The sequence below is a fragment of the Mirounga leonina genome, unplaced genomic scaffold (genome assembly GCF_011800145.1).
Source record: "Mirounga leonina isolate KUSES-001 unplaced genomic scaffold, KU_Mleo_1.0 Mir_93, whole genome shotgun sequence".
Classification (NCBI taxonomy): Eukaryota; Metazoa; Chordata; class Mammalia; order Carnivora; family Phocidae; genus Mirounga; species Mirounga leonina.
This window is the reverse complement of record NW_023270854.1, coordinates 6,150,716-6,163,709: the sequence shown is the minus strand read 5'-3', so window position 1 is coordinate 6,163,709 and position 12,994 is coordinate 6,150,716. Positions and strand designations below refer to the sequence as shown.

The 12,994-nt window shown below is 37.7% G+C and overlaps 1 protein-coding gene across 1 annotated transcript; it reads left to right on the top strand.

Annotated features, from left to right (window-relative positions):
• Positions 1-4,708: 4,708 nt before the first annotated feature.
• Positions 4,709-6,439, top strand: LOC118004775 (histone-binding protein RBBP4-like). The gene is given in 2 exon segments (XM_034996336.1): positions 4,709-5,944; positions 6,055-6,439. Coding segments are annotated over 2 exon segments (1,278 nt in total). The 5' UTR covers positions 4,709-4,723; the 3' UTR covers positions 6,112-6,439.
• The last annotated feature ends 6,555 nt before the right edge of the window (positions 6,440-12,994 follow it).

Genomic DNA, 12,994 nt, shown 5'->3' with positions numbered 1-12,994 from the left:
AGATATTGCAGATCACTTATAAAACTATTTATTTAAAGCATATTTTTTGTATTTGTCAAGCAATTCAGGAAAATGAAGATTTAGGACCTGATTTAAAGCAGACTTATAAAGCTTCTGGGACCCATTGTAAGACCGAGAGCCAGCCAACAGTCCGCTTGCACAGCACTGATCAGCAGCTCCTGGGTTTGATGGAGCTGGGGGTGGGGCAGGGCTAGATATTCTTCAGGTGCTACTGATAGGGAAGGCACCTTCCCAAATACATCATTAACCTGCATCATCAGAGTCCCTAAGTGGACTCAGCATAATTGAAAATAAATTACATTATTTTATTAACCAGCATACTCATTTATTAACAAAATAGTTTAATAATTTTATTTCATGACCAGTGTTATACTATGATTATTAAAATAATTACCATTAAAATATTTTGATTATTAAAATAATTACTATTAAAATATTTTTAAATAGAATAAAGGATAACATAGATCTCTATTAAATATATAATAAAACAATTATTTAACTGATAAATATTAAAGTATTAGTATTTAATATAATCACTAATAATTCTATTTTATTAATAAAATAATAGTAAATGTTACTGAATCAAGACTTTCCACTCTACTGAGTTTTAAATATATTCCTTCTTGTTTAAGATTCAAGCAATCCTATGAAGTTGAGATTTTAATTGACCCCACTTCTGTGGTAATTGTGTATTTACATATAACACGTGGTCACACTGGTGGATATTGTGACACTTCCTGTTAATTGATGCCCCAGTATTCATTGTTCCTGAACTGTCCCAGATTCTATGGGGGTACCTGATGCCCAGTTAGAAGCTATAGTTTCTGGCCTCCTGTGAGGTTGGATGTGGCCATATCACTAACCTGGTCCATTGGGGTATGAGCAGAAATGTTCTCTTGGACTCAATCTTTTCCACTTTCTGTTGTTTGGAATGTTCACAGCTGGAGCTGACACCTGAACCCAAAAAGGGAGTCAAGCCTGGGTGGGGAAAATTCTGTTTTGTTTGAGCCACTATATTTTAAGCTCATTTTGTTGCAACAACTAATTCTATACCATCATTAATAGAGGCCCAATATTATAATTAGCTTTGATTGGTATTGTCATAATGTGTGATAACTTGATCAAACTCTTTCTTACCTGCAGAGTGCTGTGTTAGCATATACTACCCGGTCAATAACCGGTACTGTCCACGTGTGAGAAGCTGAACAGGCACCACCTACATTGTTTCCAGTGTTTACAGAGAGCTGGGGTGACCCATACCCAATCTATTCTCACCAGTTTCCTTTTCCTCTTGGCCAACTTGCCAATTTCTTCTCCTTGACTTCTTTATCCCTCATATCCAAAAGGGCATCCCAAGTTACAAAGCCCCCCAGATTCTCTCTAAATGCACTTCTTTTTAAAGCTTTTTCTTATTATTGGTGATATCACTCTATATCTTCATCTGCCATCATGAAATTTTATTCTATTTTCAGTAAACATCCTTATATATTTACCTCTTGCCCTAATAGTTTTACTAACATGTTGCCTTTTTAAAAAAATGGCATCCTTTTGATATCAATGCAGCCTTTTAGAAATATCTTGAATTAAAAGTGTTATTTTATTAATAAAATATTGGTTTGGGATTTTTCTCTGCCTGAGAAGACAAATCTGGAGGCAAAATCAAAGGAATCATTAACATCTGATTTCAGCCACAACTATGCCATTTGGAAAAATGCACATACCAGGTTATGATGTACATTAATGGAACAAGTTTGGGCAAATTCCTTCTTGATTCAAAATGCTTATTCCTAGCCAGACCCAACTCTTTTTAATGAAACAAATTTATACTAAAAAATGATGTTGCATTTAATCAAAACATAAGCTGGTTAAAACAGATGGGTGAGTTAGTCTCAAAGCCATTTTGAAGCAAATACAGACTTCTAGAAACCAGATCCATATTTGTCACAATTTCACCCCTGGAGCATACATATTCTCAGCTCATAGAGTTCTACATCTTTTTTAGTGAAATATCTTCTGTCCTTTAAGATTTTTATTTTTTTAAGTAATCTCTATACATACCAACATGGGGCTCGAATTTACAACCCGAGATCAAGAGTCAAAGCTTCCATTGACTGAGCCAGCCAGGCAATCCCCTCTTCTCTTCCGAAATGGCCCGGTGTCACCCATTGTAATCTTAAATTATAAGAGCATATCATCATCTCTACACGTGTTGTCCACCAACTTCCCTTGTCCTAAAGGCTATTAAATGTAAACATAGATTGTCTTGGAGTAAATGTTAGACGGTAGCATGTTGGCAGTATACATTCAGCAAAGAAAGTAGGAGTTAATAAAAAAAATAAAGGCTACGTGTAAGTCAATAAAGGCAGTCATTGATTGGGATTGATGCCATATCAAATGGAGGATAAAATTAGAGTGTTATCTTAATCAGTCATTGACAAAAACATGGAAGTGGTGGAAGGTCAGACAAGAGAAGGAGAATATGATTGATTTCAAGAAAGTATACATGTGAAGAAGAATTTAGTTGATAAGGGTCTTTTTTGGCTGCTACCTCTCTCCTGGTTTTGATTATGTTGCCTATCCTCCTCAGTACCTTTCCAGTAGTCAATGACATCAATACTTACCACTGCTCCAGAGTAGAGAGATGTTTTATTCCCTGTGGCATGATCTCTGCTAGCATTAAACTTCCTTATGATTTCTTGGCATCTTCTTTCTCTGCTCCCTACCTCACCATCACACAACATCAGCTTAGTCTTCCCATGAGCAGCACAACGTATAATTCTTTTTTATTTTTTTAAAGTGTTCTAAGTGCAGTGTGGAGCCCAGTGCGAGGCTTGAACTCAGGACCCTGAGAACGAGACCTGAGCCTAGATCAAGAGTTGGCCCTTAACTGACTGAGCCACCCAGGCACCCCTAGAAGCACAGTGTATAATTGGGGAAATTGGGGCATCCACAATGAGGATGTACTGCTGGGCCTTTCTCTTTCAGGCGTTTAGGAATGAAATAGCACAGAGACCTTGTTCCTTTGGAGGCCCTTGTCCTTGCAGTCAACTTAACAGTAATGTTCCTGCCTCAACTTCCAATGTCAATTTTTTCACTTAATAAAGGTGATGTTAGGCTATCCATTTACTCACACTTTCATATATTTTTCGTTGGTTCAGAATTTACCGGGGGAGTGACACAATCTTTATTGCATTAAAATCTGAATTACCTTAAAAATATCTAGCTTCTAAATTACTTTCTATTTTCTAATTTATGAATCTTTGTTCTCATTTTTCTTGTCAGTCACAGGCCCTGCCACAGGATTGTGCTTATTTGGCGTTTATTTAGCACATCCAGGATACCAGGGTTTGTTCTAAGCGCATAACATACATTCACTCACAAAAGTCCTGTGAGGTTCCCTCTGTTATCTGCACCTGATTTTACAAATGAGGGCTTGGAGGAGCAGAGAGAATCTGCAGTTTTGCCAAGATCACACTGTCCATAAGTAATAAAAGCTGGAGATTGAAGCCGGGTGGTCTGTGGCGAAGGGTTAAGTATTTTATTAGGTACCCTCCCAACTGTGGATCCAAGGGCTTCAATTCTAACATTTTGCTTTTGAACTGCAGCTATTTTATTTATCATTCTGTCTAGCTACTGATACAATTGTCTTTTTCTTGTATCAATACCTTCGATCCTTTTCCTCATCTCTGTTCTCTAAAGATAGAAGTTCCAATGACAGAGGATCTTAGGTCCAAAATAGGACTGAAAAATTCACTTTATTTCTTCACACTCACATTTCCAACCTCTGCTGTAAAGGCCACCTAACATAAAATTAGGTAGCAGGTGCCAGTCATGGGCATTCAGTTCTGTGTTCACCTCAGGCGATGCACATACTTTCCATGGAGAGACCCCGCACGGGGTGGGGGCATCGTGCAGGCAGACATGACCAGGGTCCCTGGCTTTTGGGGGGACAGAAGCGATGAGATTATTTCATGAGCTAACACAGAGTTGTAGCCATGTGGAAGAGTACAAACAAGATTAAGAGTGGGTTAGCTGAAGGCAAACCATTGTTTCCTTATGTGAATTCATGCATGCACTATATTTTTCTGAAAGTGTTTGAACATAAAGCACCAATGCATGCACACCCTTAACCCCTTATAGAAGTAAAAGTCACTTGGGAAATATCTACAAGTAGTTTTAAGTGTGACCTGTCGTGCATAAGGGTGACTATATAATTAATCATGTAAATTGGAACAGTCCTGAAAATGAAAGTTTATTAGTCTCATTCCCTTCTGGTCTATATCATGTCCATTTTTTTAAATTTTACTCTTGTATCTTTCATTTTTTTTTTCAAAGATTTTATTTATTTATTTGAGAGAGAGCACATGAGAGGGGGGAGGGTCAGAGGGAGAAGCAGACTCCCTGCCGAGCAGGGAGCCCGATGCAGGACTCGATCCAGGGACTCCAGGATCATGACCTGAGCCGAAGGCAGTCGCTTAACCAACTGAGCCACCCAGGCGCCCGTATCTTTCATTTTTTAAAACAAATCTCTTGTATTGCACTACAGCATACAGATAGAAAGTCACAAACATTTTGAATATATATCTCAGTGGGTTTTTCATAGTAAGCACACCCATAAAATCATCAGGAGGATCAAGAAATAGATCCTTAGTGCCCTCCCACAACGCTCAACCCCGGGATCCCCCCAGCTTGCCTGCCCGCCATGGCCGACAAGGAAGCAACCTTTGATGATGCAGTAGAAGAACGTGTGATCAACGAAGAGTACAAAATATGGAAAAAGAACATCCCTTTTCTTTACGATTTGGTGATGACCCATGCTCTGGAGTGACCTAGCCTAACTTCACAGTGGCTTCCAGATGTAACCAGACCAGAAGGGAAAGACTTCAGCATTCATCGACTTGTCCTGGGAACACACACGTCAGATGAACAAAACCATCTTGTGATAGCCAGTATGCAGCTCCCTAATGATGATGCTCAGTTTGATGCTTCACACTATGACAGTGAGAAAGGAGAATTTGGAGGTTTTGGCCCAGTTAGTGGAAAAATTGAAATAGAAATCAAGATAAACCATGAAGGAGAAGTAAACCAGGCGCGTTATATGCCCCAGAACCCTTACATCATTGCAACAAAGACACCATCCAGTGATGTTCTTGTTTTTGACGATACAAAACATCCTTCCAAACCAGACCCTTCTGGAGAGTGCAACCCAGACTTGCGTCTGTGTGGACATCAGAAGGAAGGCTATGGACTTTCTTGGAACCCAAATCTCAGTGGGCACTTACTTAGTGCTTCAGACGACCATACCATCTGCCTCTGGGACATCAGTACTGTTCCAAAGGAAGGAAAAGTGGTGGATGCGAAAACCATCTTTACAGGACATACAGTGGTAGTAGAAAATGTTTCCTGGCATTTGCTCCATGAGTCTCTGTTTGGGTCAGTTGCTGATGATCGGAAACTTATAATCTGGGATACTCGTTCAAACAATACTTCCAAACCAAGCCACTCAGTTGATGCTCACACTGCTGAAGTGAACTGCCTATCTTTCAATCCTTATAGTGAGTTCATTCTGGCCACAGGATCAGCCAACAAGACTGTTGCCTTGTGGGATCTGAGAAATCTGAAACTTAAGTTGCATTCCTTTGAATCACATAAGGATGAAATATTCCAGGTTCAGTGGTCACCTCACAATGAGACTATTTTGGCTTCCAGTGGTACTGATCACAGACTGAATGTCTGGGATTTAAGTAAAATTGGAGGGGAACAATCCCCAGAAGATGCAGAAGATGGGCCACCAGAATTGTTGTTTATTCATGGTGGTCACACTGCCAAAATATCTGATTTCGCCTGGAATCCCAATGAACCTTGGGTGATTTGTTCTGTATCAGAAGATAGTATCATGCAAGTGTGGCAAATGGCAGAGAACATTTTTTTTTTAAGATTTTATTTACTTATTCATGAAAGACAGAGAGAGAGAGAGGCAGAGGGAAAAGCAGGCTCCCAAGGAGCAGGGAACCCAGGCACCCGGCAGAGAACATTTATAATGATGAAGATCCTGAAGGAAGTGTGGATCCAGAAGGACAAGGGTCCTAGATATGTCTGCACTTCTTGTGATTTTAGACTCCCCTTTTTTTCCCTCTCAACCCTGAGATTGATTTAACATTGGTTTTGAGACACAGACTTTGTTTGGCTATCCCTCTATGATAGGTACCATCAACAATGTTATTAGCCCAAACAGAGGGTGTTTTCTAAATATTAACTGGGGGACTTGATTCAGTAAAGCCACAGACTTATATTTAAATTTTCTTTAGGAATTTTCTAGTAACAAAGATCTAAAGTAGCCACAGAAAGGGGAATATTATGTGTGGTTATTTTTCTTCTTAGGCTATATCCCCAAGTTTTTCAGACTCCTTTAAGTAAAGGCTAAAGTAAGGAAGGAGTAGAGCCAAGTGAGGTAGGTTTCTGAGCCATGAAGTATAAATACCACAAGATGTCGTTTTATTCAGGAAATGGAGGAGATTCAAGTCATATAAATTTCCTATTCTAAAATTTTCTCACCTAGGGGCGCCTGGGTGGCTCAGTTGGTTGGGTGACTACCTTTGGCTCAGATCATGATCCTGGACTTGCAGGATCGAGTCCCGCATCGGGCTCCCTGCTCAGTAGGGAGTCGGCTTCGCCCTCTGACCCTCCTCCCTCCCATGCTCTCTATCATTCTCTTTCTCTCAATTAAAAAAAAAAATCTTAAAAAAATAAAATAAAATAAATAAAATTTTCACACCTGACTTTCCAGGATGCACATTTTCCTATGTAGACCAGTCTCCTCTCAGTTTCTTCAGTTAAGTCAAAACTATGTGTTCCTCTTTCCCCCATATATTTTTGCTTCTTAGTGTATTTCTTGAGCTGTTTTCATATTTCTTTCCTTTCTGTGAAATGTTTTTTTAAAAAACTTGGGACACCAAGTTGTAAAGATGAATGTTTTTACCTGACAGTTATACCACAGGTAGACTGTCCAGTTGAGTTGAGAAGAGTGAATTGATAGCTTGTATTTGTTTTTAAAATTAAATTAATCCTGGATAAGAGTTGCTTTTTTTTTTTTTTTTTTTTTTAGGAGGTAGTCTTTGACCACTAGTTTGGTACCATCTCCATTTTGGGTGACATGTTTCATTAGCAGGCCTGTTACTCTCCGTGACTAACTGTGTAAGTGCTTATAATGGAATAAATTGCTTTTCTATGTAAAAAAAAAAGAAAAAAGAAAAGAAATAGATCCTTAGTAACATCTCAGAGGTTTCCCACATGCCTCCCAGGGTTTACCACCACAATTACTATGATTAGACTTCTACTGATATTGAATATTTTTGTGCATTTGTGGGCTGTATATAGGTAGATTCTCATCACGTGTCTAGCTTCTTCTGCTAGACATTATGTTTGTAGGATTCTTTCATGTTGAAGCATGTAGCAGAAGTTAATTTTGTTTCAAAGCTTTACTGCAATTCTTTGTATAAAAAAGTCACTATTTGGGGTGCCTGGGTGGCTCACTCCATTAAGTGTCTGACTCCTGATTTAAGCTGAGGTCTCAAAGTTGTGAGATTGAGCCCTGACCCTGGCTCAGCACTGGGCGTGGAGCCTGCTTAAGATTCTCTCTCCCTTGCCTTCTGCCCCTCCCCCATGTCCCTCTCTTAAAAAAAAAAAAAGTCACCATTTATTTTCCATCCCACTGTTCATGGCAATATAGGATGTTTCCACTTTTTGTGATATAAATCTTCCAATTTTTTCAAAGATAAATTTGCAGTGGTGTTTCTTGATCTGGTCATTTCAGGATAATTTTAAGAAGTGAATGAATAAAATGATTTTTATTCTAATATCATGAAACAAGAAAATTTACAATTTTTAAAATCCTATTACATTTCTTAGTAGAGCATATAGTGCAGTATTCCATTTATATAAGGTTTAAAATTAACAAAACTAATTTTTGCTGCATAGCATTAAGACAGTGTTTACTTCGAGGTGTAGAGAATAGAAGGGTACTTTATAATGTTAATAATTCTCTGTGTCTTGATACAAGTTTTGATGACAGAGGACTATACAGTTTGTGAAAATTCATTATGATTTCTGTATTTTTCTGAGTGTACATCATATTTAACGTAAGATCTAAAAATTGGTTAAATTGAGTGGATCAGATTATAATCCACACGTATAAATCATAAGGCAGCTACCTTTTTATTTTGTTTGACATAGGGCAGATGCTCTTTTTAATGGGTGCATGAAAATGATCTTTTAATGCCTCACTGGAAAATAGTTCAGAAGGGTACCATATCAACTCAAGATTTTATGCACTTATGGACACTCAATAGCTGTGAACACATATATGGTAATTCTCCAACCCATTCCCATATAATTTGATTTGTTGATTTAACTAATGTTGGTTTTTTTGTTTGTTTGCTTGTTTGCTATAGTAAGAACCTTAATATTTGCAACCAACCAAAGTGGTCTTATTAAGAGAAACAACAAAGATGAAAGTTATCAGAATCAGGTTAGCTCTTGCTCATGACGCATGAGTAGATAAGCAGCTTCTGACTTGTAAACAGCTTCTGAACTGCTGAAAGTAACACAGAGAGAATTATAGAACTGAAGATAGTTAAAACATTTATCATGTTGCTAATAAAACCATTGGTTAGAACACTATTTGCAATAGCATTTAGAGATAGCAATTTATATGCATTCGTTGTGCATCAATATAAATAATTTATAGATAAAATTTTATTAGTTGGTTACATATTTTAGTCCTTGATTCTCTTGAGGAGTGTAATGTTATATAATTTTGCTCATTAGAGTTTGCTCTTCCTGTTTCCTGAGGCCCCTCACAGCAGCCAATTTACTCTTTCAGTTTAAGTCAGTACACTGGGTTCTTTAGTCAACTTAAATGGAATTCAACTGTTTTGGACTGAATGTTTCTGTTTCCCCAGAATTCATACATTGAAGACCTAAGCCCCCAGTGCTGTGATATTAGAAGATGGGGCATTTGGGAGGAAGTTATGTTTAGATGAGCTCATGAGGAGTGGTATCCCATGATGGGATTAGTGTCCTTACGAGAAGAGGAAGAGACCAGAGCACTCTCTCTCTCTCTTGCCATATGCACGCAAATAAGAGTCTTGCAAGGACACAGTGAGCTGATGGTGATCCACAAGCCAGGAAGAGAGCCCATGGCCCAGAACAGAATCTTTGGCACCTTGATCTTGGACTTCCCAGCCTCAGAACTGTGTGAAATAAATGGTATTTTCTGTAGCAGCCTGAGCTAATGCAGCATCTATCTTTCCCGAAAGTCAAAAAGAAGCACCTTGATCAACAAGATGTGTTTTTAAATGAAAGACCAAAATGACAAGGATTATTTTATTTTCATTGAAAGCTACTTTATTCTTATGAGAATTCTATTCCTGTAATAAAATAAAATATGTCTTATTTATTAAAATTGTTTCTTCAAATATATATTTAATAAGTAATTGATGAGTAATACGAATAAAAATCACTTAAATAGTTTAACATGTATTAAAAATCAAAGTAGGGAATTAAAGAATACTTGGAGGGTGGGAGGGATGGGGTGGCTGGGTGATAGACATTGAGGAGGGTATGTGCTATGGTGAGCACTGTGAATTGTATAAGACTGATGAATCACAGACCTGTACCCCTGAAACAAATAATACATTATATGTTTTAAAAGAAGAAGAAGAAGAAGGAGATAGCAGGAAGGTAAAAATGAAGAGCGGGAAATTGGAAGGGGAGACGAACCATGAGAGATGATGGACTCTGAGAAACAAACTGAGGGTTCTGGGGCAGGGGGATGAGTTAGCCTGGTGATGGGTATTAAAGAGGGAACGTACTGAATGGAGCACTGGCTGTTATACGCAAACACTACATCAAAAACTAATGATGTAATATATGGTGATTAACATAACATAATAAAATAAAAATAAAATAATAAAAAAAAATGAAGAATAGTTGGGACTTTCAGTTCCATCTCAGAAATGTAGAAAACTAGAAAGAGTTCTGCTCCCTCCCACACAAAAAGAAAAAATCTGGACAAATGACAAATTAACGATTTTTTTTTCTTTATTCATCAGAGAATTGGGAATGCAAGGCAATCAAATAACCTGAAATCTGGGGAGACACCAACAGCGTCTATTTAGACTAAATGGACCCATTTGATGCCAGACAAATGGAGCGCCATAAATTGCCAGACACAGCAAAACAAAAATGCAGGGATCTTTGTAAAGTATTAATAACTTCAAGACAGTAACAGGAGAGGGCGCCTGGGTGGCTCATTTGGTTGGGCGACTGCCTTCGGCTCAGGTCATGATCCTGGAGTCCCGGGATCGAGTCCCGCATCGGGCTCCCTGCTCGGCAGGGGGTCTGCTTCTCCCTCTGCCCTCTTCCCTCTCGTGGTCTCTGTCTCTCATTCTCTTTCTCTCAAATAAATAAATAAAATCTTCAAAAAAAAAAAAAAAAAGACAGGAACAGGAGAGAATTAAGTCATGCCTGGCCCTATCTGAATGAGAGGCTCTGGTGGCTAAATAGGTCACAAGCCCATGAAGCTTATCCAGCGGCCAAACATCATATAAGCCAATAAAAAGATCAAGTTAAACATTCTGATTGAATTGGGAATGGTTGGGTGTGAGAGAGCCTAAGACAGTAGAGCTCCTGGGGTTGCAGATACAGGAGGTCCTGTGTTCTTGCAGGATTTTCTTACACACAAATTACACCAGGTTCTCACAAGAAAGATGGAGGAGAATTCTGAATTTTTTTTTTTCATGATGCTGTGGAGGGAGAAGAAAATAACTTTCACCTCAACCAGAAAATAAACTCCCCCTCAAACTGGTAACTCAATTTCCCCAACAGAACAAAAAATTTGTCTTTGGAGGGAAGAGAAACAAAGTCTGTCATCTAAGGAGGCTGGTGGAAAATCACATTAGCTGGAGAAAATAGAATTAAACTGTCAATGCAGAACTCTATACACAGGGATGGTACCATTCAAACTGAAGGAGAAACAGTGGCTTTCTCAGACAAATACATAAAAGAGGGAATTAATTCTTAGAAGACCTTCTTTACAAGAAAGTTTGAGGGGTGCCTGGGTGGCTCAGTCGGTTAAGCATCCAACTCTTGAATTCAGCTCAGGTCATGATCTCAGGGTCCTGAGATTGAGCCCCACCTTGGGCTCTGGCCCTTAGCACAGAATCTATTTGAGATCCTCTCCCTCCTTCTCCCTCTTCCCCTCCCCCTGCTTGTGCGTACTCTCTCTCTCAATAAATTAAAAAAAATAAAATAAAATCTTTAATAAAAAATATTGAAAATTTCTTCAGGAGGAAGGGATATCATATCAATCAGAAAGTGTATTGGCAGAAACCATAAAGAGTGGTAGAAATAAAAAAATATGGAGGTGAAATAAAGGTCATTTTTTCTTACTTTAACTGCTTTAACATATTACTGACTGTCTAAATACAAACAAACAGTACAATGTATTACATGTATAGTGTATGTACTGGTAAATTACATGACATTAATGGCATGAGGATTAGAAGGAGGGATTGGAAATATACTCTTCTAAGGTCTAGATTGTACACTTAAAGTTGTATGATATTATGTAAATGTGGGCTCAAAATAGTTAACGATATATATTGTAAACATAGAGAATGACTAAAATGTTTTAGAATGATATAAATGATAGGGAATAGAAGAGTTAAATTTGAATCATAAAAAGTACTCAGTTAACAAAAGAGAAGGCAGAAAGGACACTGTTCATAAAATGAGAAGACAAGAAACACATTAAGGTAAATGTTTGCAAATGACTTATTATCTGATAAAGTACTTGTATTCAGAATATATAAGGTATTCTAATACTAAGCAAGATGAAAAAAAGCCCCACCCCCCACAAATGTGGCACAAATTCTGAAAAGAGACTTCACTGAAAAGATACAAAGAAATTATAGAAGCATATGAAATGCTACACAGCATCCTTAAATGTTAGCTAAATACAAATTAAACCTAAATGAGGAATCAGTAGACATCTATTTGAGTATCTAAAAAAAAAATCTAACAATACAAAATGATGACTATATTACAGAGCAACTGGAACTCCTTCGTATTACTGGGAGAAAGACAAATGCTACAGAAACGTTAAATACAATTTGGCAGTTTCTCACCAAGTTAAAAATAGACTTAATGACCCAGCAATCCTATTTCTAGTTATTTTTTCGTATGTACCCAATGCACTAAGAACATATTTTCCCACAAAGCCTGTATGAAAATGTTTATTATAACTCTGTCTGTAATCACAAAAACTGAACCTGATCCAGATGTCCATCAACAGGGGAATGGATGGACAAACAATGGTGCATCCATACGATGAAACACTGATCAGTATTGAAAAGAGTGAGCTACTGATTCACATAACATTATGGAAGAATCCTATATACATATAGCTAAGTGAAAGAAGCCAGGCCCAAAATGTGACACACTGAACAGTTCCATGAATATAACCTTCTAGAAGACAAAACTATAAGCTCATAAAACAACAGTAATGTCAGTCACTGGGAGTAGAGGAAGGGATTGACCACAAAGGGGACATATGGAGGCTTCCAGAACAGCTCTGCTTGCAGGGGCGGTAGATACATGATTCCATGATTTCGTTAAACTCAACAATATAAAGAGCAAAGTTTATTGTATGAAAAGTTTTAAAATAAGACAAAAAGTCCTTACTTTTTAAAGACACTTTTTTGAAATTTAACATGGTAATTCTATATTTAGGAATTGTTTGTGAGAAAGTAAAGATCAAATACAATTTTCCTATGTCAGAAAATTAAGTTTTACTAAATCATACTTTCATTTTGTACTGAGAAAAAGTGTTTGAGCTCCTAATTTAAAGACAAAGATAAACTATCCTTTGGATTATAATAATATCATCATAAGCAATATCACAATTCAAATG